The sequence below is a fragment of the Cyanistes caeruleus genome, chromosome 24 (genome assembly GCF_971803275.1).
Source record: "Cyanistes caeruleus chromosome 24, bCyaCae1.hap1.1, whole genome shotgun sequence".
Lineage (NCBI taxonomy): Eukaryota > Metazoa > Chordata > Aves > Passeriformes > Paridae > Cyanistes > Cyanistes caeruleus.
Genome location: NC_141724.1, coordinates 5,391,503 through 5,418,679, shown reverse-complemented (window position 1 = coordinate 5,418,679; position 27,177 = coordinate 5,391,503). Strand labels below are relative to the sequence as shown.

Here is a 27,177-nt window from a genome sequence, read left to right as displayed (position 1 = left end):
CCTCAAGGTCAAGTCCAAGGTCAAGTCCAAGCTGTGCCCAATCCCCACGTTGTCCCCCAGCCCAGAGCACTGAATGCCTCATCCACGTGTTCTTCAGACCCCTCCAGGGATGGGGTTAGGGTTAGGGTTAGGGTTAGGGTTAGGGTTAGGGTTAGGGTTAGGGTTAGGGTTAGGGTTTGGGGTTAGGGTTAGGGTTAGGGTTAGGGTTAGGGTTAGGGGTTAGGGTTAGGGTTAGGGTTAGGGTTAGGGTTAGGGTTAGGGGTTAGGGTTAGGGTTAGGGTTAGGGTTAGGGTTAGGGGTTAGGGTTAGGGTTCGGGTTAGGGTTTGGGTTAGGGTTAGGTTAGGGTTGGGTTAGGGGTTAGGGGTTAGGGGTTAGGGTTAGGGTTAGGGTTAGGGTTAGGGGTTAGGGTTAGGGTTAGGGTTAGGTTAGGGTTCAGGGTTTGGACAGGTTTGGAGGTGTGTGGTCGCAGCTGCAGAGGAGCCTCAGTCCCAGCTCAGGCAGAGGGACAGTGACAGCCGGAGTGGCTCATGAATGCTTGGACAGGGGAGCTCCCTGACCCGGCCCAGCCTCTGTGTGATGGGCATGTGCCCTTCCCTTCTCACTGGCCAAAGTGCAGCCTTGTCAGCACATCCCCATCCCTGCTTGTGCTCTCTGCGGACACACACTTCTGGCTGTTCTCATGGGCACGGATCTCCTCAGCCTGCTCCAGTAATGTTCCATGTCCTGGAAAGGCTCTGGTAGGACAGGCCTCACAGTCAGGTCAAACCCCTCATTCCCTGGAAGCCTCTGAGGCTCTGGGATGAATCCCAGAATCATTAATGCTGGAAAAGACCTCAAGGTCAAGTCCAAGGTCAAGTCCAAGCTGTGCCCAATCCCCACGTTGTCCCCCAGCCCAGAGCACTGAATGCCTCATCCACGTGTTCTTCAGACCCCTCCAGGGATGGGGACCCCAAACCTCCCTGGGTAGCTCCTTGCAGAGCTTGATAAATCTTTCAGGAAAGAAATCCCTCCTGATGTGCAGCCTGAATGTTCCCTGGTGGTTCAGCACCTCGATGTCTTGCTTGAAATGAAGGGCCCAGCACTTGTCAAAAGAGAGAATTGGACTCTTCAAAGCTTTGCTCACTCAGCTCACACCGGACACTTTCAGATGCGCAGGGCAGTTTTATTTCTGTTATATATGATTTTATTCTGTGTGGGGTGATGAGGGGTGTATGTAGCAGGAATGGATTCCCAGAAACAAGACTGAGATGCAAGAGGAATAAATGATGTAGTTAAGACAGAGAGATGGGGATAAATGGAGGATTTGAACAGCCAGGCAGTCATGGCAAGGCAGGGGAAGGTCAGCCAGGCTCAGGAAACTGGACTGGAACCTGCTTTGCCTTAATGTGTCTTTTCCCTTTGCCTCTAATGTTGTGACACTGCCCTCACTGTCTTCCTCAAATGTCTCCAATGTGGTGACAAAAGGAAATGTGAAAATCCAGCTGTGGAATTTTCCAAACCAGGAGTTTAAAAAAAAGGGGAGGAGGAAGGAGAGAAATAAAGGTCTAAATGTAAGAGTCGGAGAAGGATGAGGAGAGGTGGGTTAGAGGGGTTAGGCAAGGAAAATAATCCAGTTATTTTAATTGATTTACTCAAATCGCAAAATTGCAAAAGAAAAACAGAAAATTAAAAGCATAAAAGGCTTTTTTTTTTTTTTTTCCCTGAGGGTTTGGAGTAAAACAACTGCAGAGTTTTTGGTGCAATTGTTTTTCTGTTTGTTGACTGACTCCATGGGGCAGTACAGGAAAGGGGAGAAAGAGCCTAGATGTGTAGGAGACAGAACTTCTGGACACCCCTTGAACCTCAATGGCAAACTTGGATTTACCATCAATTTACCATCTGCTTTTTCCTTCAGTATTAGAGTTGCTTTAACTGTGTTGCTGAAGGCTGTAGTTTCCTGAACAGCTGACTTTGGGAAAAGCTGTCATTGCCACCAAAACAACTCATCTGGTTCCATTCTCCTCTCTTTGCCTGGTTCAGAAAAGCATCCATAATGAAAGTGGCCACTGTTGTTGTTGTTTCTCTTGTCAAGAATTAACCTCAGCCCTTTCCTGGGTGGTGTGGAATCACTGCTAGGTTTTATACCTGCACTGGCAGTAATTCAGGATCAGCTTTTCCCACACACCGTGGTGTAAACATGGATGTAGAATGATGTTTCTTTAGAGGAGGAGCCAGTTTTTGCCTCCACTCACCAAGTTCCTGGCCCTTTGCTGTCGGCTGCAACTTCTAAAATGTACACTTCAGTTAAAAGTGTTAAAATTATTGTTGTTGTTGTTATTATTCCCCAATGTTTAGGGTCAGGTACTGTGCTTGGATGAGATCAACTGTGCATCTCCCTCTGTTGATCCAGTGACTCTGCAGTGTGGTGGGGAACCCTGGCCATGAGGCTGGGAGTGTGCTGGACAATGTGAGGACCAGGACCATGGGTCATGTTCTACGGGTCAGAAGAGTTCTTTGTCTCTTAGGATATCCCAGATTGCTGTGTAAGAAAGGAAGTCAATATCCCAAAGAATCTAAACTCCCCAAGCACAGAAAATGCTGTTATCAGGAGCAAGGGAAAATGTGAGATTAGTCTGTAGATGGCTTTGCAGTCAACTTGATTTACACTTCAGGAAAATCACATAATTGGTGTAAAGAAGTAGATCTTATAATATTCCTGTGCTGTGAGTGGTTGACCAGTCTCCTCTGGTTTAGGTTGTTGTTGATGTGTGTCAGTCACTACCTTCAAATTCAGCAGTGTGCTCCTTATGATGACAGCATCTCCCATGTCCCCTGGTGGCTCCTGCTCTTTATTTTGCATTTTATTTCAGAACACTCTGAAAAGGAATAGATGAGAAATGGATTTGGATTATCCTGATGGTCACAGTCCCTGTGCTGATGATGTCATAAGTGAATGAACAGTTCCTTAGCAGTGCTGTACTTTGGCAGCTCAGGATTCTGCTCTGTTATTTTTGAGTGATGGAAACCATACTGAGTAATGAAAGAACAGCTTTGATTTTTTAATGGTGAAAAGATGTCCCATTACTCTCCATGTTTTGGGCACCAATAGGCCTGGCTACAGCATGTCTGCTTTCCTTCTCTGGAGTTCCAACATTGTAATTAATGATACAATATTATCAGTGGTTCAGTGTAGGTGGCATTCACTGCACCATACCCATGAGGAGCACTGGTGAGTCCCAGCTTTCACCCAGCCATTGTCACACTGTGCCTTCAACAACAAAGCTTTAAATTAAAAGCACATTATTTCAGCATGCTGAGCCAATGACCTCACTGGTTACTGTTTAATCCCAGAAGAGCCTTGAAGGATATTTCTTGCCATACACTTGATTCTTTTTAGTGTTCTTGTGGCAGAACTGGCATCTTTCAGCTGTAAATTGAAGCTTTGTGTGTTCCTCCCTTGTCACCTGCTCCTCCATAGATATTTGATCTGACTTTGAATGCTTAAGGCAAGAGCATCTGGGACTCTTTGAGGTATCGAGGTGGGAAAAAGGGGATGAAGGTTATGGCCAAAATGCTGACAGGTGAGTCAGGACAGGAGGCTGGCATTGACAGTAAGCTGTTCTAATCCTACTTCTTTCAGTTCCCTAACACTGATGTTCCACCAGTATTACTCCTTTTGCATATTAATGAATAATTATTAACGAGAATGCCATAACTGGATTGTGAAACTTCACAGTGCTGCAATATCAGTCACGGCAAGTGGAGCTGGGCTTGTAGATATGCTGTGGATGCCAGAAAAATCCAACATATTGGATCAGTCTGGGGAGGTGAGAACCACAACTCTGAAAGGACAAGAGAAATGAGATTGCCATGCTGATCCAGTTCTGTGTTCTCTGTCTAACAGACGGTGTTGGATACTGTTGAGAAATCCCTAATCCTCTTCATTCCATGCTGGGAAGCCTTGGTTACTGCTCTGCCCTGAGCTGGGAATGAGCCCAGCTCCACACCCTGCAGCAGAGTGCAATTTTCTCCTTCTCAGGATGATGCACAAGGCAGTTTAGGATGGGAGTTATGGAACTTGGGGGTGAGGTGATGTGTTTTTACATAGAAATAAGTGAATAATATGCACATGTTGAGGCCACTGGATGTGTATTTGTGTGCACATGCCTGAAACCAAATATGCCCACAAGACCACTTACTCCCCAGTACCAGAGAGACATGAACTTCCTGGGGAGAGCCCAGTGAAGGCCATAAGACATCTCTGATGTGAAAAGGAATTCAGAGAGCTGGGATGTTTTACCTGGTGGACAGAAAGCTGAGGAGGATCTTGTGGATGTGTCTGAATACCTGACCTGATTGAAGAGGATGAATCAGACTCTTCTCAATATTTCCCAGTGAGACAGGACAAGAGGTGATTGCCACAATGTGAATCACAGAAAATTCCCCACTTTTTTACTGTGAGGGTGATCAAACACAGGGAGAGACTGTTCAGAGGATTTTTGAGTCTCCCCATCGATGGAGTTATTGAAAATCTGACTGGAAACAGTTGTGGGCAAGCTGCAGTAGCTGACCCTGCTTCAGTGGGCAGGTTGGACTAGGTCATCTTCCAGTTTTCTGATCCCAGTTCTATGATTTGTAATTATTCTTGATGCAGATTTGGAATTGTGTGGATTATTCTTAAGAATAAGGGATAATAATTACATACATACTTTATTTTTAAAAGCAGGCTATGACTGATAGTTTCTTCCCACTAGAATCACTGACATTAAAAAGTCTGGTAGTTAATAGTGATATTATTTAAATTTAAAAGACAAATGGTAACCTTTAAGCAGGCAGAAGAAGATTGTCTGGAGTATAAAGAGGGAGAGGAGATGATGACTTGGAAATACTCATCAGGAAGTACTGGAAGCTGAGAGAAGGGTGAACAGAAATGTTCAGCAAGCTTCAGTTCAGTACAGCAGACAGCCTTGGCTCTTGCCAGTCGAGTTTGGTGCCCTGCTCTTCCATTCAGCCTACTCAAGCAAGCATCTGAACTGCTGCTCCTCACTTCTGGAGGGACTGGGATATCACCTGCTGCTTCTGAGCAATACCTGCCACAGGCAGCAGGTGAGGTGGGAACTCTTGGAGATGCCCTTACACCTGACCTCCATCAAAAGCCTGGCAATACAAGAGCATCTCAAGAACTCTGTGACTTTGGGGGAGATGGCTGTGACCCATGTCCTGAATGTGCAGCTCCTGCTGCACCCACCTGAGCCAATATCTAAATGGCAGAGTGTCCTCATTGTTTCTGGGTTGCTGGCTGTGCTTTTACATGCTGTGGTCCTGGGGGGCCAAAGGAACCTCATTCCTGAGTGAGCAGTGCTGCTTGATTCCTTGTGGAGGTGCAAAAGGGGAATACTGCAGTGAATATCTGGGAAAGAGAAGAGCCAGCTGCAGCATTCCCCAGCTCCCCCCATCCCTCACTGCACACTGAGGCTTTACAAACAGTCAGATGACCCTGAGCATTTGTTTCCATTCATAAATCAATATAAAGTGCTCCACAAAACATCTCTCTCTGCATCCTTAAGCACCTGTGTGTTGCTGACACCTGTGCCCTGGGAGCCCTTTAGGACAGGAATTGTGACCATTGTGACCATTACTTATTACCCTGCCCCAGAAAAACCTTAATTCTTTCAGCCCTGTACATCCTGGGGGCAAGGGGGAGCCACAGAAGAGGTTAAGGTGTTTGACTTAGTTTGTGACTGACCAGTATTTGAGTGGGATTCTTCTTCCTCACAGTTGCAGGGAAGATACTCCAGTTTTGAGGCATTCAGGAAGCTGGAGCTTTTTACTATTTTCCAGGTTGGCTTTTCACACTGGAAACTCAGCTGACATGTACAATGTCATCCTCAATACATCCAAAGAGAAGGTGCAAGGTCTGGAGTTTGCTGTATACCTGGGATCATGGATGGAGAGAGTTTGCACACACTTTGCTTTTATCCAAGGTTTAAGAAATCTCTGTGCAGAACATTTCCAATAATACTGTCATGGAGTTACTTTACTTTTAAGGGAGTTGGAGTTGCTGGGAAGTGCTTGGAGTCTTTTCTCTTGACCAATTATCAGTCATTGCTGGGAATTGACAGCAGTTTAGGCCATTGAAAAGTGGGATCAACTTGTGAACCCTACCTTAAAAATGTAAAAGCAGAGCTCTCTGGGTTCTCTTTGTTTTCTGGCTGTGGAGGGTGGCGGAGCTCCAGGCCTCCCGTCCCTGCCCAGGCCATGCGGCCGGGCGGGGATGGGGCCGGGCCTGCCGCGTCTCCCGGCCGGGAGATGGGGGGGCCTGGGGAAGGTTTTCCCCAGGCCGGGCCGAGCCGATCTCTGGCTCGGCTGCAGGTTTTGCTGTAACTAATTCACTAGAAACTGCCCAGTGAAGAAAGAGAGAGGCCCTGGACTTGCAGCGGGTTGGAGCAGCAACTACACGCTCCAGAGCAGCCATGAGGAACTTTCCATCACAGACAGCTCCAGCTCCTGTTCGGCAGAGATCTCTGAACCATCTACAAAAGCCTGGGCAAGATTTTAACTCTTTCATTACCCAGATGAGACTTGTGGATTAATCTTTTTATCCAGAGAGAGAGAGGGAGAGTGATCAACATGAAAAGAGACTTGATAAACTACCGGTGACAGGAAAGAAAAGAAGCTTCAGGAAAGGTAGAGAATTAAGAAGATGCTTTAATTAAGCTGAAATATCTCCCTGTTAAAACTATAGAAATGGACAATGAAGTCCTGAAAAGAACTCCTTTAATTCATGATATAAGATCTAGAGAGGAATAGTGTTCAAAGTGTAAATTTGAGTAAAGAGTAATTATAGTATAGTGAAGTGCTGGGAGATTAAAAGCCTTGAGAGGCAATGAGAAAACTGTTGAGAGATTTGAAGCCCTGAGAGGCCATGAGAAAACTGTTTTCTGGTGAAGCTCACAGAAACAGATGAAGAAGACTTTTTTTGCCTTTGAATAACTTATCCTTAAAAATGCTATCTCTAGACGCATGGCCCATACATACTTCAGAGTGATGTGAAAATGGGAGGAGTGAACTCTAATAATAGCAGCTCTGAGCAGCTAACATTAGGGCAATAGAAAACTATAACAAAAATAGTTTTCTTGTGAGAAACTCCATAAATTAACAGGAAGAAACTTCTGTTTCTCTATAAAGAGTGGTGAAAATACTAGCAAGAATTGAGACTGTTTTAACCATCAGAGTTCCAGAGTTTTTGTCTCTGTTGTCATGTGAACAAGGGAATAGTGAGTAGATAGGAGATGGAAAGGTTTTTTCTGGAAGTTTATTCTGGTGTTCTTATTATTGTGGTTTGTCAATAAACTTTTTTTTCCCTTTTAAGTTGTATGCCTGTTTTGCTCTTATTCTAATCCATATCTCACAGCAAGAAGTAAGTAATTTTCTTAGTTAGTAGTTTAAAACCACGACATACTCCTACTTCCCAACAGAATACTTCCCAGAACAGGAGAGTGTACTGGCCAGAGGAATCAGAGCAGACTGTTTGTTAACTCTTCAGCCCCTTCCAATCCTGCCTCCTCTGCACCATCTTCCTGGCTGTCACCTTTCAAAGTGGTGCCTCTACCTCCTCTGCCTGTGGGAAACATCCAGCTGAAGGAAGGCAGGTTTCAGATGGACATCTGGCTTTAGCCCCAGGTCCCCACTTAGTGCTCACCCCTGAAGGCTCTGAGGAGAGCCATCTCTTGGCTGCATGAAGGCAGTGCAGCCTCCACCCAGCACAGGATGCCACAGGGTTCTTGCTCCATGCTCTTCCCTGGCTTGCAGCTCTCTTTGGGGTCCAATCCAAACTCTTTGGGGTCTTTTGAAGCTGAGTCTTCTGTGAGAACATCCCTCAGATCTCACCTTGTTCCAGTCTGCTCACCTCTGACTGTTCCACCTTGAAACTCTGACAGAGACCATGGAAAGGAGCAGATACAATGGAAATCTGTACCATGGACAGTACAGATTGAAGATCACAGTGTCTTTCACTTGGAGAACAAAAACCGATATATTTGTCCTCGTGAAGGTCCTGCTCTGGACTACACCAACCAGCAGCCCTTTCCTGTGTCTTTCCTGGTGTGTGAGGATTCAGGGCTGGGAGCACAGTGTCCATATGGAGAAAAGCTGGGTCTGGAGGGCAGGGAAAAGATCTCAGCAGGAATTACAGCTAACAAAATATTCACAGATGAAAAGCTGAGATGAAGTGCCTCAGTTTTGCTTCTAGGAGTTCAAACCATCAAATGTTGTGTGAACCAGAGTCTGGAAGCTGCTGGTCAGGTCTAGGACAGTAATGGAAGAGATTCCCTGAAAAAGTGAATGTGGTTTTGTGTCACTGGAGAGCAGGCACCAGGTGTTAACCCCTTGGTAGCTCAGGTATCACCTGGAACTGCTGAGGTCACCTGTCAGACCTGATGTGTGGTCCATCCCACTCTTGAAGATGGGATTGCATTCTCCAAAATGTCTGTTTACCTTTGGCCTTCAAGGAGGCCAGTACCAAACGTTGCCATCCCATGCACAGTTTGTTCCTCATCCCTTGCATTCCCGTGGCCATGCTGCCATCCCAAGCCTTCCCAATCATGGCCCAGTATTACAGAAATCACAATGTTGGTGGAAAAAACAATGAAATTGAAAACACAATACCGTAGGGTGCTTGCTCCACTGGCTTTGTTTCAGAGGAGCTGCACATCTCCAGCCAGGAGGGCTGGACGAGGGGAAAACTGACATCTGAGCGTGCCTACAAACTGCCTGCACATTGTCCTGCTAGACAATGCTTCCGGGTCCCTCAGGGCCAAAATCCTCCTCAAACATGCCATGTCTGCCCTTCAGGGTGTCCTGGCAGTGCCTTGCTGACGTGCAGGGGAAACCTCAAAGGTGCCCAGCCCTGACAATGACTTCCAGAGCAGCTGTGTCTGTCACCCTGCCACCCCCAGGCCTCTGTCTCCAATACTGCTGCTCAGCCAAAATGCAGCACACAATGGCCTCAACCTCCTCCCTTACAACTTGTTCCCCCACCTCGGTGCCCTCCTGCCCACTTGGGCTGTTGCAGCGTGTCCCCATCAGCTCAGAAATGTCACCTTCTCACACTGGGGCTCCCAGCTCCACTTAAAATTATGGAATCTGAATGATTTGGGTCAGAAGGGGCCTTAAAGCTCAACTTGTTCCACCCCTGCCATGGGCAGGACACCTTCCACTAGCCCAGGTTGATCCAAGCCCCATCCAGTCTGGCCTTGGACACTTCCAGGGACCCAGGGGCATCCACAGCTGCTCTGGGCACCTGTGCCAGGGCCTCACCACCACCACAACCAATAATTCCTGCCCAATATCCCATCTAACTCTGCCCTCTGTCAGTGGGAAGCCATTTTCTCCTTGTCCTACTACTCCAGATCCTTGTCCAGAGTTCCTTTCCAGCTCTCTTGGAACCCCTTTAGGTTCTGAGGGGTTCTCAGATCTCCCTGGAACTTTCTCCAGGTGAACACCCCCAGCTCTCCCAGCCTGGCTCCAGAGCAGGGGGGCTCCAGTGGGGCTCCAGCCCTGTGATCAGTGTAGTGGCCTCCTCTGAACTTGTTCCCACAGATCCACATCTACCTTATGCTGGTGGCCCAGGAAGTGGAGACAGCTGAAGATGGGGGTCTCATCTGATCAGAGCAGAGAGGAGGCAGAAGAGCCTCGTGAGCTGCTGCTGGTGGAGGATGAGGAGCAAGAACCTCCCTCTGTTCTGGTAATTTCAGGTAATTTCACCTGTGTTGGTGACCAGAAGTGGGTGATGTGGTCTAAGCTGACTCCTGCTTGTGCGTGGGACTGGCTCTTCCAGGCAGGATCTACCTGTCCCCAGGTACCCCCACCTGGCTGGGGGCTGAGCTGCCCAAAGACGGGCAGAGCAGCACCAGTAAGGGCCAAACCAGCTGCTAAGAAGGGAAATGGAGTGGTGTAGGATTGCTTTCACTTTTTAATTTTTTAAATAATTGTGGAACTTAGTGCTTGGTAGGGTGGAAAGCCACGTGTACACTGTTAGAGATGTGGTGAAAGGCACCTGAATGAGCATTTGCCAGAGAGCTCATACTCTGAATTTATGGCCTGCAGCAGCAATAGAAAGGTGCTGGTTTCTGTTTCCTGCATGTCTCCAGATCCATAAACTTTCACTGTTTCTCAGGCACCTCTTTGGTCAGTACAGAACGTGCTCTGTGTTTATACTCCCCTCCTTTCCCCTTAGCAACCCTGCAAGGAGCACAGCTCAGAGAGGGCTTCAGGCTGTGTTTGCTGCAAATGGCTCAGGGGGGCTATTGTGGGCTGGGGAGCAGAGGGAGCAGATCTCTGCTCCATGACCAGCTTGTGCTAAGTTCTCCTGACTGGCCTGTGCAGCAACAATGTGTGGAAGGGCTCTGCCCCAAGGGAGCTGGATAAGAGGATCCTGGCTGGTGCATTGTGCAATGCTCCAAGAAGCTTTGTTCTCTCTGAGGCTGACAATTCTTGAGTTGCCAGGAGATGGGCACTGGCTTTCAGAGGCAGCTGAGCTTCCCTGGACAGAGCCTTGATGGGAAAAGTTTCCTCACTGAACAGTGAGGAGAAGCTCCTAAGCCTTACAGCATGTCTGATTTCAGGGTTCTCTCAGTCCCTCCTTCCCCAGGGGTGCCCTGCAGCCTGTCCTTGGCTCACTGGGGACATCCTCCAGTGCCTGGAGACATCAGTGAGGCAGAGGACAGGGTGCAGTGGGGGTTCTGGGTCAGCTGGAATAATGGTCAGCACATCCATGGACAGCATCTGCTGTGGAGGCCCTGAGAGATGGAGTGAGTGCTGTGGTCTCAGTTTGGCTGGCCTGGTCTGGGCTCTGGCACAGACAGGACCTGCAGAGCTGCTGGTTTCATCAGGGAGAAGAGGGGGGTGGAAGTCCCTCACTGATCAAGGAGCCCACACAACCCAGAGGGCTTTTACACAGACTCACAGTGGATTTTTCCACAGCTTCCTGGGGAAATTGTTCATGGGAAAGGCAGTGCTTTCACCTGTATCAACCCTGTTGTTATCTCAGGCTCTTCCTGGGCTGGGCTCTCTCAGATGTTCTCCCTTCTCTTCAGCCAGATCCCAAGGTGGTGAGCATGAGCCTGGGAAAGCCGACTGTGCCAGACTCCTGCCAGCCCTGGGCTCAGACTCCCTGTTCCTCTGCGTTCAGCGCCATCAAGGGTGTCTGTAACTGTCTGCCCTTGCTCCACCCCACAGTGGCCACCAGCTGAGACACTTACTGGGCTGACATTGTACAGAGACCCTTTGGACGAGGGCTGTGACTTGCACAATCCCAAAAGGAAGCTGTTGTCTCTATCCCACAGCCTCTCCAGTCATGGCACATCCAGGAGCAGTGCACAGCATCTCCTTTGGGAGCCCCATGTACCTGCTGGGGATTCCATTTCTGCTCCACTGGCCGTGCAGCATTGTGCTGCTCTTGTCCATGGTACTGCTCAGCTCCTGCTGCCATCATAAAGGGCTGTACTCTGGTGGCCCAGTGCCCTTGGAGATCTCACATGTCCCTCTGTTGGGGACAGCTTCTGCCCTGTGTGCATTTGGGTACCTTAGTGACTGCTTGAAGATACTGCCAGCAGCAGGGCAGGGGATTTCAGGCAAGAGAGAGTTGCAGTTAATGTGTGCCTTGTAATGATTAATCATTGTAATCATTGTGTCAGTGACAGTGGGGTTTATTTTAGGCTGTCTTCCAATTAGAGATTTCCTTATGGAGAAAGGATATGTGCTGGGGATCATAGAATTGTCCTGGGTGAGAAGGGACCTTAAAGCTCATCCAGCCCCATGCCTGCCATGGCAGGGACACCTTCCACTATCCCAGGATGCTCCAAGCCCTGTCCAGCCCTGGACACTTCCAGGGATGGGGCAGCCACAGCTGCTCTGGGCAATGTGTGCCAGGGCCTCACCATCCTCACAGCCAAGAGTTTCTTTCCAATATCTAATCAAACCTACTCCCTGTCAGTCTGAAGCCATTCCCCTTTGTCCTGTGACTCCAGGCCCTCATAAACAGTCTCTCTCCACCTTTCTTGCAGGCTGCCTTCAGGTACTGGAAGGCCCCAGTTAGGTTACCCTGGAGCTTCTTTTCTCCAGGCTGAACAATCTCAGTTCTCTCAGCCTTTCCCCATGCTTCATGTCTATAATCAGCTTTGTAGCTACAGCCCTCCTCTGGACTGGCTCTGGGAGGTTGATCCCACATCCAAAGGAGCATTTTATTTCTGGAAATCAATTTAGGACGAGTCTTTCCCAGTCCTGTGCATGTGAGCAGCCCTAAGGACATGGAAGAAAATAGTTCTGTGTTTTTAATGAGCCAATCATGAAAACTGATTTTGAGCATGAGTAGGTTATCAGAAGTCTGGATCAGGATCTCACAACAGGCTATGTTTTCACAGTTCCCACCTGAAGATTGTAGCAGAGCTTTGGATTTTGTCACTAAATCTCTAATCCTCAGATCATGTTCCTCTGATTTCTTGCTATCCCTCAAGTTTTTCATCTTGAGATAAGACCATAGGCCTCAGATGCAGAGGAGGGCAGCAGAGCCAGGTTCTGGCTGGTGAGTCTGGCTTTGCACAGGAGACCCTGTTACATGATGTCCTTACACTTTTATGCCACAGGCTCTGTCCTGTTCACGAACTCAAACCCCTGAGCAGCAGATCACAGGGTACAGCTCCCAGGAGTCTGCTCCACAGGACCTGGAGAGGCACCTGGTGCTACAATTCTGCTGCATAAAGTGGCTGATTTGGCTCTTCCCTCCTGAGAACAGGGGTGGGGAGGGTGGTGTCAGCTCATGTGGATGCATCACAATTTCCCAGCTCTCACTTGGGCAATGCAGACAACACCCAAGGCACAGCAGCTGCCAAGAGAACCACCAAGGTGCTCCTCACATGAAAGAGGACAGAAAGCAGCCACTGGTCAGCAACGGGGCTCATTTATTATCTCATGAAAATGAGTGACAAACAGCTGCAGTAACGTCAGCAGAACCAAAGCTTTGCCCAGGGCCTGAGCTCTGAGCACAGGGCTCCCTGCTGCACTGGGTGGCACTGGGAGGGTTCATTATGGAGTCAGCGGATTTGGGAGATCCCTGAGCTGCAGGGAGTGGATTTGAGGCTGTTCCCAGTGGCCTGTGTCCTCCTGATGCCACCATCCCACAATGCTGATTTGTTTCCTCCTATCAGCTGCCCACCTTTAAAATAGGAGAAGGCACATGCAGTCCCCAAAATGGCTACACTGTGTGGGACATGTACACAGAACCAAGAGCCTCATCCAGGAGTCAGGTTTGGGGGCAATGAGGCAGCAGCCAGACCCCATTTCCACCCTGGGTGCCTTGGCTTGGTGCTGCTGGGTGATCTTAGGCAGAGCACATGGGTTTTTCTGGGAACTCTTTGGGTTTGGCTGCTGTGGGTTTCAGAGACCCCTTGTGAGACACTGAGGGTCAGATTGAAAGAGTGAGCATCCCCAGCTCCTGGTCCTGGCTGGAAGTGAGGGTTGTGTCCAACGCATGAGGCTCCCAGTGAATGAGTGGGGAAGTAGAGGCTGTCCAAAACTCAGGTGTACACACAGATATGCTGCTTTTGGTGGTGTGAAGACAGGCACCAGCCCATTTCCAGGGGTGTGTGGGACCTGCAGAGAACTCTAGAGGACAAGGCCTGGGGTTCCTGTGGGTGGCCACGCCATCGCAGTTGGTTGCCAGGGGTTGCCACAGAGCAGTGGCTTTGGCCAGGAGGTCTCTGCCTTGAGAAGACAAACTTGGCTTTGCTGCAGGCTCCTCCTGGCTGGTGATGCTGCAGGGTGAGAAGGAGGAGGGTTTCCCTGACCCACTTCCTGAGCCAGTGGGGCTCTTTCCCAGGCAGTTCCTAGCAGAAGTGAGATTCACACAGGGATTGTCTCCTCCCATGGCCGGCCCTGAGTGTCTGGAGCTCAGTCAGAGCCCTTCTAGGCCAGGGGCAGCTGGCAGAGCAGTGCCTGTTGCCCAGGCAGGTGTGATGGGGATGAGGGTAGACAGGTTGTGCTGGTGCTTTTCAGGGAGCAGTTTGTGTCACCTTGCTGGCCCCTCGGCACTGGTGTTGGCCCTCAGCAGGTGCTGTGGGGCCGTTCCCACGGCTGCTCCAAGGAGGTTTATAAGTGAGATGTGTAGGGCGGCGTGGGTGGGGAGGGGAAGAAGGTTATCCGGAGGCTGCTGCCAGACAGATCTCGGCTCTCTGAAGTTATCAGTGCCTCACTGTCATTGAGGCAGGGACAATGCTCATAGCAGCCTCTCTCCTTCCCCCTGGTGCCCACCCTTTGCTGGCAGGGGATGAGTGTCATGGAGGGGAAGCTGTAGCTGTCAAGGATGGGGCGCACTCCCTCGGGTGTCTCACACACGCGGTCGATGTCGGAGAAGTTCACCAGAGCCTGGGTGGAGTCGTAGGAGCTTTTCTCCATGTCATCAGCCCTGCAGGACTGGGGGAAGCTGCTCTTGTCCTGCCCCTTCTGCCTCAGCAGGCGGAAGTCATCTCTGAAGTGGGGGTTGAAGAGCAGGTAGAGCAAGGGGTTGAGGCAGGCGGGCAGGGGCAGGACCACAAGGAAGATGGATTTGATGACCTCTGGGGTGATAAGGAAGAGATTGAGGGTGGAAGAGAAGGTGAGGAAGGCCACAGGGCAGTAGAGGAGGCAGTTGGTGAAGATCAGCCAGGCCACGTGCTTGACCATGGCGCAGTCCCAGACAGCGCTGAACTCCCCCTTCAGCAGGTTGCAGTAGAGTCGGATGTAGGTGCCCGTGATAGTCAGGAAGCAGAGCATGTTTGTCATCACCAAGGCCACAGTGAAGCCCAGGGTGGTGGGTTTCCCCTCTGGGATGGGGTATGGGAGGCAGAGAGGGGACGCTCCGTATTCCCCAACGGAGAAGAGAGGCAGAACGGCAGCCACAGAGGACAGCAACAGGCAGCAGCAGGCAGCAGCCTTGACCTTGCCCAGGGACGGGGACTTCCCGTAGCCCCGCACGCAGGAGGCTGAGAGGCTGCACTGCACAGCAGCCAGGGTCAGCAGGAAGATGGCAGCCTGGGAGGCCAGCACGGACAGGAACCCTGTCACCCTGCAGCCTGCACCCGTTTCCCACCTGGTGCCGTATCGGGCAAAGTGACCGTAGGTGAGGGTGTCCACGAGGGCCAGCATGCTGCAGGAGATGCCCGTCAGCATGTTGGCCCCAGCGATGGAGCCCACGAGGAACTTCACCGGGGACAGGTAGCTGGGGGAAGCAAAGACAGCCAGGATCACCAGCCCATTGCAGAGCACCGAGACCACAACGATGAGCCAGACTCCCAGGCGGATGATCCAGCTCTCAAACAGGTGATCACAGGGCTTGAAGGGACCTGGAAGACAAACCCCAAAGTTACACACAGCAGACACTGCTTCTCTCCAGTGGTGCTGCTCAGATGGTGGCCAAATCCAAGCCCTCTTCTGGCCCCAGCAGCCATGTGAGTGCTGAGGGCTGGCAAGGAAAATGTGACATTGTCCACCCTCTTCTGCAGCTGCCTCTTGGGTGTCGCCTGTGCTGCTGACCCCACACTGAAATGCTTCTGGCACCCTCTCAGATCTTGTCTAGGGCAGAAAAAAGGTGCAGGGAGAAGTGAAAATGAAATGTAAGAAGCAACAAACTGATGAGTGCTCCTAAAATGTAAAAAGGTCCAGACCAACCAACACTCCTGGTGCCAGCCTGTCATTTGGGCCCCTCTACCATTACCTGCTCCACCTCATGTTCCCCCTGGGAGCTGGTGGTGTGGAGATCTGCCAGGATGCTGCAGCCTGCTCTGGCATTGCCAGCCTCTCTCTGGACACTCAAGACCTTGGCTGAGAGGTGTCTGTTTGTGCATGAATGGCCTCTGCACAGAGGGGATGAGCACCAGGAGGTGAAGTGTCTGGGCATGAGGGAGAGAAGGGGGGAGCTGGTGTGGCAGGGAAGGGACAGAGGGGTCTGGGCAGGCAGAACATGGAAGGATATCAGGAGAAAGAAAGAACAGAAGTGGATGGATGGATGGATGGATGGATGGATGGATGGATGGAGGAGTGAGTAAGGGAAGGTCATGGAGGGGTGAAGACTGGTTTTGAAGCTGTTTGCCAAAGAAAAAAGAAGAAAGTGGGGAAAGAGAAAGTGGGCAATGGCATAAAATTGCCTCTGCGAGGGATTGGGATGTTTCAGTGAGTGGCTCAGCAAAAACAAAACCAGGGTGGTAGAAGTTTTAGGTGGTAGAGACCAAAAAAATTAGAGGAAATGGAGAAATCTTTTTCATATCAAAGGAGGTGAAGCTCAGAGTGCCAGGCAGCATACCCTCAGTGAGATCTTTTGTAGCAAACTCAGTGGAACAACTGTTAAAACCTCTATCCCTGCCAGTGTCCCACAGCAGGCTGGCTGGAAGCAGAGATCTCCAGCTTCCAGGTGTGCTCCAGGACCCCACTGAGCTATGAGCAGGGACAAAATCAAGGCATCTTCCTTGAGCCCCAAGCATCCTGTGCAGTCCAGCACCGCCCTGCTCTCCCTTCCTCAGGAAACAGAGCAAAGCATCCCTGCAGTCTGCAGTGCCACAGGTGTGATCAGGACATCAAGGACAGGACATGCAATATTCCAGGCTGGTGAGACAAAGCCAAGTGTGTCATGCAAGGGGACAGGAGAGCCAGATCTGAGTGCAGCAGGTCAGTGGATGGAGGAGCTGCTGATACCTGGGGGTCCTGATCAGGCTTATCCTGATCTGGGCCTCCCCTCCTGGGAGGGCAGCCTCATCCAACGGGGAGAAGGAAACTCCTCACCTGTCCCACATTTGGACTAAGCCCAACCCACCAGGCTTCTGATCTGAAAGATCATGGGGGATCCTGGGGATTTAGAGAAGCTCAAAGAATCCCAATTCTGTTCAAAGGGTTCCCCTGGCTGCTCACCGGGGCTTGGTGTGCACTGAATAGTGGGATGCAGCTTCGATTCCTCAAGCTCCAGTTGAAGATCATCTGCATCTAGGTCATCTGGGGAGGAAAGAACAAGAAATGGTGCTCAGATAAGAACAAGCAGAACCATCAGAGTTAACTGGGCCAGGAGCTTTTCCTGCTCTCTGTCCTCTACACAGACCTTCCAGCCAGTTCCCAGCCTGCAAGTTCAAAGTAGCTGCTGGTGTACAGTTTGTCCCCTGCAGTCACTGCTGTAGAGGGAGATCTTGTAAACGTTGCAGCATAGCCAAGCCCTCTCTTTTTGGGTTACTCCCAACATTTGAAGTGTAAGAGCCCCAGATCCCAGAGCTGTGTGACTGCGGTTCCCTCCTCCCAGAACTCTTTATTAAAAGTAAAGAAATACTCCAGCCTGTGTGGTTACAGAACACAAAGCCTTCAAATGCATCTTCTCCATGGGAGCTTTCTGGGCAGGCTTTGTCCAATGTTTTTTCATCAACAGGGATTTTGGGGCTTTGTTCAGAGGGAACCATCAGCCTCTTCTTGCAGCACAAATTTTTCGTCAGCAGCCACCACCACCAAACAGTTCAGCAGCAAAGAGACAAGGGAACACAACATTTATTGCTTTATTTAATGCCCTGTAAAATCTTGGGACTGTAGGGCCCTGTTTTTAATTGTGGCTGTTCCCAGCATTTGCTGAGGGCAGACTGGTTGCCTGTGGCTGCAGATTCTGCATCCATGGGGTTTGTGCAGCCAGGCTGCAGAGCCAGCCCTGCACCAGCATCTCTGCCGTGCTGGCAGCTGCACCCTGAGCCAGGCTGGGGCTTGCTGAGGCTCAGGCAGAGACCCCCTGGCTGAAGAAGAAGCTGCTGGAAGGGAATGGGGCCAAGCCCTCAGCTGTGTTTTCAGTGTAGATCGTCACCAGGGTGAATGGCATCCTCTCAGTCTAATCCAAGTGTGCTTTTCTGCTTTGTTCCTTGTTCCTGTTCCCAAAGTCCTGCTGGCTGCCAGCACTGGGACACAGTGAGGACAGCTGCTGTCCTGCTGCCCCGCTCCCACCCATGGCATCAGTACAGCCTTCAGCTCCCAGTGGAGATCTTGGGAGGGTTTTCTGCCAGTGGAGGAAAGGGAAAGGATGTGGTTTTGTTCTTGCTACAGCTTGGTAGCCAGAGAGCTGGATCTGTGGCTGTGGGATGAACTCTCTCTTGGATGAATGGACTGATGCTGGAGCCCAGGTGTGCACCTGGCAGCTTAGACACTGGCCAGGAAGGCAAATTTCCACAGTGCTGAAGATAAGGCTGACCTGAGTGGGATTTATGTGTCTAATCTGTTTGGAAGTGGTGCCTCTCATGAGCTATGCTCCCTGCCTGTGTTAGAAAATGTGACTGGGATTATTTGATTAAAGGATGATGACAAATTACGTGCTATCTTTAGTGCCTCCTGACAAGCTTCATGGCTTTCTCAGCTTCAGGGAGCTTTGGAAAAAAAGGTCATTTTTAAAATCTGTCTGTGTAAGAATTGAAATATTACTGCTGCTTTGGAGCCTGGCAAGGAAAAACTCACAGTGGGATGGAAAAATAATTCATCCTTGTATTTTATAGTCTTATAAATCTCCAGTGTATTTTCCAGCCACAGTGCGGAGGCTGTGATGTGCAGTCACGATACCCGAATAAAACAGACACAGGCTTGCTCTTTCTGTGCTCTGCTGAGACCCAACCCTTGTGAAAGTGTAACCTGTGCCATCTATTTTCTCCTCAAAGACTGATTTTAAGCCCAGGTTAAACATTTTCATGAAGTGAAGGATGATATTTTGTTTTGCCTGGACTACTGAGCCTGCTGGGAATTACAAAGTGATTCTTAGTCAGCACAGTGGGATTCAAAGTGAAAAATGTACCTCTCTCTGCTAGAAACCAATCCCTGTCCAGCCTGGGAACTGTGGAGAAAGGAAAATGGCTGTTGTGACCCAGCAAGGCAGACTGCATTGATTTTGAAGAAGCTGTTATTTATTTGAATTTTGCTGAGGTGCCTCCACTTTCTGAGGTCTTATGGTAAAAACCCACTTTGCCAGTAGTGTCCTTTCCATGAGAAAGGAGCTGCCTGTACCAAAAGCCAAGTGAGAGGAAGAGGAGCAGAATTGCTGGGGAAGGGATAGAACAGAAATCGTTGTGCTGAATGTTTTCTCCCCTTAGTGCTCATTCCCTCAGTCCTGTCTGTCTGAGCCAGGGCAGTCCCTGGGGTCTGCAGGACCTGCCCTCTCCTTGGCCTGGGGGCACGGGGGGCTGCCAGGGACCTGGGAAGATCCAGGTTTGGGTCTCAAGTAGCTGTCTTGAATGTCAGAAGTGCATATCTAAGGACCCTGCAGGGATTGCCAGGTGGTTGCAGAAGCTCTTTAGTAACTTCACAAGCTGCTGGAGGTGCTGGGCTGGGGGAAGCAGTGTCTCACTCCCCAGGATCACTGTGCAGGTGATCACTTCCCATAGCTTTGTTCCATCCTTGCAAACACATGCTTGTGAGTGAGTACATCCCTTTCTACCCTCAAAGCAGAGGTCCCAAAGGGAGGCGCTGGGATGTTGATGGGAATGTCCCAGGGCACTTTTCTTGCCTTCCTCTGCAGCCACTGCTGGGGGCTGTCCTGGTGGCAGGACCCCAAGCCATCTTTGGGCTCCTGCTCAGCCACAGGGGACAGACTTGGGGCAGGGGGTCACTGCCAGTTGTAATCCAGAGAGGCTGAGACAATTTGGATTGCCCAGCCTGGAAGAGAGAAGACCCCAGGATTCAGAGACCCTTTCAGTGTCTAAAGGGGCTCCAAGAGAGCTGGAGAGCAGCTGTGGCTGCTCCATCCCTGGAAGTGCTCAAGGCCAGATTGGAGAGGGCTTGGAGCAACCTGGGACAGTGGAAGGTGTCCCTGGCAGGGCAAGGGGTAGAATGAGAAGAGCTTCAAGGCACTTCCCAAACCCAAACCATTGTAGAACTCAATGATATCCCAAACATTGAAAGTGCTGGAAGTGAGCCCTTAAATATCCATTTTGACAAGGTGACAGAATGATGAGACATACACTGACCACATTACTTTGGGCCTCAGGTGGCTCTTACTCCGATGCAAATGGACATACTCAGGTGGTGTGGGGTGGTTCCCAGGCACCCAGGGCTCTGGGAGGAGGGGGAAGAGCTGATCTGTCCCTGGGGTCCGTGGCAGCAATTCTGCTCTGTGTCTGGAGCCAGGTGGTCCCTCGGGTGGGGCTTGGCTGCAGGATGGGTGCTGGATACAGGAGCAGGAGGGGCTGTAGGAGCTGCTGCCAGGCAGGGCAGGGCTGGGCACTGGGAACCATTTCTTGTCCCTGCATGGCTGCCTGGGACAAACTGCCTTTCACTACCCAGCCAGAGGTTCTGTGGACTTGTTTGGGAAGGACTGGAAGCAATGGACAAGGCTGACAGGACAGAGCTGTCTGGAGGTGGTCCCTGTCCCTCTCAGAAGTTCTCCCAAAGCATCCAAGTGCCCTGACAAGCCTGGCTGGACCCTGCTGCAACACAGCCCTGAGGTATTTTCTCTTCAGCAGACCACTTTCCCTCTTGCATGAAAGGAATGTTTGGGAGCTTTTTTCCTCTTTAATGAGAAAGTGTTACAAGGCTCATATAACCCAGCTAAATATCACCAGTGGCCATCAGAAAGGAAGCACAGGGAACAGAAATAAAGCAATGATTAATTAAGTAAAACAGCAATATCACAAACCCCTTATCATCAAGAGCAGACCCTGTTGCTGAAGGTCTGGAGAGTCATCCACAAAAGCTGCACATCATAAGGAATGATTTCACATTTGCACCTCTGTGCTTGGATAGTTCAAAATAGATCCAATGCTTTAACATCTGAAAATGGGAGCCTTTACAAGCTGCAAATAGTCTCATTTGGCATATCTCAGAATCAGCCAGCATTCCCCTCGGTGCCAGCATCTCATGAACACTCCATCCATGAGGCTCACTGGCCTGGGGGTCTGGGACCCTGTGGTAGATTTTGTTCTGCTGACAGGGCCAGGTGAGAGCATCCTTTGGGACATCAAAGACTTTGGTACCGAGCAAAAGCAGGTCTATGGCCCCTTGTCACAAACTAGATCTTTCCACAAATGCTATAACTTGCTGGGCAAACCCCACAACTATCTGCACTAGGACTGCTACAGTATGGGCTGCATTAATGATGGAAAAAGTGACCTGGCTTAGAATAAAATCCTGCAGCAATGACTGTAACATGACTCCTCTGTACTGTCTGGCCAGTGTTACCACCAAGTCTACCATACTTCCTGGAGCCACATCATGCCAGTGGGAATCACATTTGCTACCCTGGACTCTTTGCATGTCTAAAGCTTTTTCTTAAGCTGTGAAGGATCAGCACAGGAGCAGGAGCACAGGGCTTGTGGGTCACAGTGGCTGTGTCACAGAGTGTCTTGGTCATCCTGACAATAACACAGCTTCCAACGCTCTGGGTCCAGGTCCAAATCTGCCTCCAGGTCCAGCCCTGCCAGCTCAGGGTGTGGGAGAACACAGCAGAGCCCCTGGCTATGGCTGGATGCTCACTGCTCCTGAGAGCAGGTGGGTCAGGGGCTCTCCAGGGGCTCAGCCCTCTCTCCATCTACCATGGGGATTTGCCTCCAGGATGTCTCCGACCTCAGAAGTGCACTATATTTACACAAATATATAAACACAAGCAGCATCCAGGCTGTGTCCTGAAATTCTGTTTGTACTCTTCAGCAGCTACAGAGGAAGCAAAAGGGTTCATGTTTTTCCTTTTGTTATTCTGGGATTCTCTTGCAGAGGGATCACAGCAGCCTTGTGCTGGAGCTGCTGCTGTGCTGTGGGGTTGGGAGTGCAGGGATGCCTTGCACTCTCTGCTGGCCTCCTGGAACTGGCCTCATGAATTCTGTACAGAGCTGCACTTGGGAGCACAGGATAAACCGACTCTTGGACAGACAGTGCTGTTTGACCATGGAGCTCCTTCTTCCCTGCCTTGGCCAGTCCTTGAGCTGTGTTCCCCAAACATGTCCTGTTGTCACACCTAACCCTGACCTTAACTGTAAGATCAGTGGTGTGCACAAAAGCAGCACACACACAGGTCTCTCTGCCTCCAGTCAGTGAGATTTCCAGGTCTTTGAGTTCATTCTCTTGCTCAGATTAATCCCAGAGTCTCTCCTCTAGATGATGTAAGAACGAAGATTGATGTCCTGCCAAAGGCTCCACATTGCCCAGAAGTCTAGTGACCAAGCCCAGGTAGCCTCAGCCACTCCCCAGTGACATGAGCAGCCTCCCTCCACAGCCAGCAAGGCCCAGCTGACAAACATGTCCAAGTGGTGGAGGACACAGGTCCTTTGGTTACACTGTGAAGGTTTGGATGTGCCAGATCCACTCTTTCTTCCACCAAACAAAGCCCTTTCAAAGCAATGGGCCACCAGTGTTGAAGGCTCAGCTGCTCTCCCTGAGGCAGGTGTCACCTCTGACAGTGGCTCCACTCCTGCAAATGCAGGATTGCACCCAAGCTCACAGCCCTGCCCAGGGACCCATCACCATTCAGCCCTGTTTACTCACAGTGGTTATCAGTGTGACCTGGGAACAATTCCAAGGTCCTCCTGTGGGGATCCTCCTCCTCAGGGCTCATGTCTTCTGCCTCCCACTGGCTGGACACCCTGAAGAAGCTGCTGCAGCTCCCGTAGGCACAGCACTGGTAGGCATATGGCACCTCCAGGACTCTGCACAGAGGAAAGCAGAACTTTAAGGTGTGTCCCCTGCATGACCTGACTCTCCATTGCTTTGCACTTTTTGCTCGGTTCCTTCATTTGTTCAAAGATTAAACTCATCTATGCAGAGTCACAAAGTATTCTGAGCTGGAAGGGACCCACAAGGACCATCATGTCCAGCTCTGAAGTGAATGGCCCCTGCAGGGATCACACCACAATATTGATGCTATCAGCACTACAACCAGCTGAGCTAACCTCAGAGTCAAAAACATGGAACACTCCACCAGTTTCTAGGATGTCCCTGTGCAGGAGCCATGCTGATCTCTATCATTCCAGTTTTGGTACCTGTGCTGCTGACATGACAAAAGCTGCTCTGTATGGTGATGCTTACAGTGGAGAGAGACTTTGCTTTGGTGAAGGACTCCATGTAGGACAGCGTGGGGACCCAGGGTAGCCCATGGTGTTTCTGCACTGGCCCACTTTTGGTGTTCAAGACACTGTCAGTCAACAGAATGTTGTCAAACACCAGGTTTGGAAACTGCTCTAAAGTTCCCAGATAGTTCTTTGTCCTGGTTCCAGCCAGAACAGGGTTAATTTTTGTAGTAGGTGTGAGGGAGCATGGCCAGGACCCAGAGGTTATTCTGTGCCATCTTACTCATTGCTGGGGGCTGGGAGGAAAGGAGTAATGTGATGGGGGAGCCATCTGGTATTCGTTTGTTGTTGGGGGCTTTCCATGTAAATAACTTTCTTTTCTTATACTTTTTGTTATTAATATTGTTGCTGTTACTGTTTGTGTCTTATCTCATTGCTGTTTCCAGTAAATTGTGCTTATCTTAACCCATGATCTTGGCCTTTTGTGCCTCCAGTTGGGGAGGAGTGAGTGGTGCATGGTTTTAGCAGGAATACTAAATTGGAGAATACCATTCCTAAACCACCACACTCCTAAAAACCCTTCTGCAGTTCTCCTCAGAATAAACAGCCCTTCTCTCCAATATGCAAGGTACAGTTTACAACTTTTACCCCAAGGCCATGTTTTTCCAGGCATCCTTTCTTTCCTTCAAGGGGGAGAAGCTTCCCTAGAGCAAGGCTCCCCTTGCTTGTTGTTGAGGGCACCTTCAAACTCCAGTTTCAGGAGTCCCAGCTCAGGCAGGGAATTCTCAGGTCTCCCAAGTGAAGTAAGTTATTTAAATATGTCTGATTTCTACTTGAAAGTTGAATTGTTACTTGCTAATTATAGCATGTATTGCAAGGTTAATTCAATAGCAGCTGAGCAGCATCTGGATGCAATACAAGGCTGTCTGTCAGCAGCTGCATTTTTGGCTTTGCTGGAAGTCAGGGAGACTGCTGATGAAGGCAAAGGAACCCCAGGTTTTCCAGACAATTAAGGTCCTCTGACAAGATCAGTAAATATGGTAAAACTCTATATTCTAAAAATATGCTTTTGTTTTATGTTCCTAAACATTTCTGGCTGAGCCCCGGGAGGGTCTGGAAATTCTGTATACAAGCTCGTTTCCTGTTATAAACTCCAAATTAGATGCTATTATTGAAGGGTGGTAGGGAGGTGCAGATCCTCCCAGCAAGGCTATGAGCTGCTCTCAGATGACTCCTCCAGACATGTGCTCCAAGAGTAAGGCTACTTAATGGCAGTACCCCAAAATCTAGGGAATGTTAATGGGTCCATTGCCTGGCATGGTTCACTGAAGCACTGCTGCAGGCTCAGTTTCTCTGGTACAAATCCAAACCAGCTCAAGAGATGCCAATGGAGCTAATTTAGAGGAGAAACACCTTGGAAGAGCTGAACTTGACCCACCCTGCTCAAGGGACTGCCTGTTGGAGGGGGTCTGGAGGAGACCACAGAGCTGCTCCGAGGGCTGGAGCCCCTCTGGAGCCAGGCTGGGAGAGCTGGGGGTGTTCACCTGGAGAAGAGAAGGCTCCAGGGAGAGCTCAGAGCCCCTTCCAGTGCCTAAAGGAGCTTGGCACTTGTGGGGGTGCATCCTGAGTCCTGTGTCCAGTTATGAACCCCTCACTTCAAGGAAGACATTGAGTGGCTGTAGTCAGTCCAGAAAAGGGAAACTGAGCTGGGGAAGGGTCTGGAGAGTAAATCATATGGAGAGTGGCTGAGAAAAGGAAGCTCCCCCCCATCAGCAGGGACCTTCTCACTCCCTATGACTGATGATTGTAACAAGGTGGGGGTTGGTCTCTTCTCCCAGGCACTAAGCAACAGGGAGAGAGGAAATGCCTTCAAACTACACCAGAGGAGACTCAGGTTGGAATCGGGAGGAATTCCTTCAAGGAAAGGCTTATTAGACATTGGAAGGGGCTGCCCAGGGAGGTGGTGGAGTCCCCATCCCAGGACATGCTCAGGGAACAACTGGATGTGGCACTGAGTGCTCTGGGCTGAGTGACAAGGTGGGGATTGGTCACAGCTTGGACTTGATGATCTCAGAGGTCTTTTCCAACATTAATGATTCTCTAATTCTGTGGTTCTGTGAGGAAAGCTGGAGAAGAACTTTGGGCAAGGGTCTAGAGGGATAGGACAAGGAACCCTCATTTCCTACTGGAAAGGGCAGGGATGGATGGGATATTGGGAAGAAATTCTTCCCTGTGAGGGTGGGCAGGCCCTGGCACAGGTGCCCAGAGCAGCTGTGGCTGCCCCTGGATCCCTGGAAGTGTCCAAGGCCAGGCTGGGTGGGGCTTGGAGCAACCTGGAACAGTGAAAGGTGCCCCTGCCATGGCAGGGGCTGGAACAGGATGAGTTTTAATGTTTCTTTCCAGCCCACACCATTCTATTGTTCCGTGATCTTGGGTGTAGAAAACCCTCCAAAAGCTTCTGGAATCCCATTTTGCCATTTGGAAACCAGTCATGCAGCAGATCCCAGCTATGAGTTAAAAAGTCAGGAAGGAGAGCCCTGCAGGCACCACTGCTGAGGCAGCCTGAAGGGAGAGCTCTACATTGTTCCTCAGGCCTGAGCTATTAAGCTCCATGTTGGTCAGTGACCTGTGACCCCAGCCTTGTGTGCAACCTGGAGAAGCTCCAGCTTGGGGAACCCGTCCTGGCTGAGTGGGAGCATCAGCTCGTGCATTCTTGGCTTGAAGGGAGCTCCCTGGGACACCCAAGCAAGAGATGACTTCATCTGAAAGGAATTTGTGTTCTCTGGACCACGGGCAGGTGCCACACTGGGACCCAGGAGCCACAGAGGGTCAGGAAAACCTGAGCCTGCAGCACAGCACTCTGCTCTGAGCCTTTTGCAGCCTCTTCTTGATCAGTTTGACCCCTTCAGGCTCCTCATTAATCCATAACAGACAAGACACGGCCACACAAGCAGAGTTTATGGAGAAAACCTGGATGTCATTAGGTAGGACTGCTTCTGGGAATGTTTTCCATTGAGAGGAGCCCTGAGCTGGGCCTGCTCCACGCTTTCCACTTGTGTGTGTGTGTTTGGGGTGGGGGTGGTGGCCTGGGAGCACATCACTGCACTCCCATGGAACTTATTAAAGATGATATGTATTAGCAGCAGATGGATCTTCCTCTACCCATGGGCCTGGAAGCTTGGAGAAGGCACGAGATGGGCAAGGAGAGCAGGAGACCGGGTGCTGAAGCAAGTACAAGCTGTGCTGAACACCAGAAGTGAAAGAGCCAACACTCCAAGTACCTCATTTTGGGGAAGCTCTCCTTGGTGAAGGGCTCAGAGAGAGCTGGGTTGCCTTGGAGCTTCAGATGGGTCAGTCCAGCCAAACCATCCAGGGGCAGCGTGACCAACTGGTTGTCAGTCAAGTCCCTGGTGAGGGGAAAGCAGAGAGGGAGACCACAGTCAGTGAGTGATATCTCAGCCAAGCAGGGGCACTGCCTCTATTGCTCCCTTGATGTGATGCTGAAATGGGGCTGGGTGCTGCACTGGGGCCAGGAGCCTCTGGAGATAAACACTGCAGTGCTGGGGAAAATGAGGGACCGGGGTCAGTGGCCATCTAAAAGCTCTGGGGGGAATCTCCCTTGTTGTGCACATACGTGTCCCACACGTCTCTTCCTCCACTGCAGCTCGGGAATGACTGCAGATCCCAGCCCATAAAATACCTTAGAGAGGGGGCTGAGAACTGGGAGCCAGCACAGATGGTCTGCAGTGGCTCTTGCAGAAACAGCCCATCATGCTGATCTCCCTTAAAGGCATCTAAGGTGGCGGTGAAAGTATCAGGAAGTGGAGGTTTAAGTGTTCAGGGTGAGAGTGTTTTGAAGATGGCTTCTCCTGCACTTCATCCCTTTATTAATTAATAATTAATAAATAAATAAATTAATTGGAAATCTTGGGATTTGTTCTGTCCACATCAGTGCTGAGACATGAACCTCAACTCATCAGTGTTCCAGCATCTAAATCCAGGTGTTCTGGCAGCCCAGGGAGTCATTCTGAGATCCTCAGATACCTCCTATCCATGGTCCACTGTGAAAGAAATATCCCTGCAACTTACAGCTTGGTGAGGGAGTGAAGGGTCACAAAGGCTTCTGGGTGAATGAACTGGATGTAATTCCAACTCAGGTCTCTGCAAGGT

At 50.3% G+C, this 27,177-nt stretch overlaps 1 protein-coding gene and 1 long non-coding RNA gene across 3 annotated transcripts in view; both read right to left on the bottom strand.

Annotated features, from left to right (window-relative positions):
• Positions 1–1,142: 1,142 nt before the first annotated feature.
• On the bottom strand, positions 1,143–11,421 carry LOC147649431 (uncharacterized). Its single transcript, XR_015279046.1, has 2 exons — positions 5,727–11,421; positions 1,143–2,856 (listed from the first exon to the last, which is right to left on the bottom strand). It is a non-coding gene; the product is annotated as an uncharacterized LOC147649431 (long non-coding RNA).
• Positions 11,422–12,919: 1,498 nt separating this feature from the next.
• Positions 12,920–27,177, bottom strand: part of LGR6 (leucine rich repeat containing G protein-coupled receptor 6) — a 145,307-nt gene continuing 131,049 nt past the window's right edge. For both annotated transcript variants that reach the window (XM_023942356.2, XM_023942357.2), the window contains 5 exons: positions 27,097–27,168; positions 26,289–26,414; positions 22,487–22,647; positions 16,916–16,996; positions 12,920–15,357 (listed from right to left, as the gene is read on the bottom strand). In XM_023942356.2, the coding sequence (XP_023798124.2) occupies positions 14,126–15,357; positions 16,916–16,996; positions 22,487–22,647; positions 26,289–26,414; positions 27,097–27,168 (1,672 nt within the window). In that variant the 3' untranslated portion in view covers positions 12,920–14,125. The remainder of the gene's footprint in view (positions 15,358–16,915; positions 16,997–22,486; positions 22,648–26,288; positions 26,415–27,096; positions 27,169–27,177) is intronic.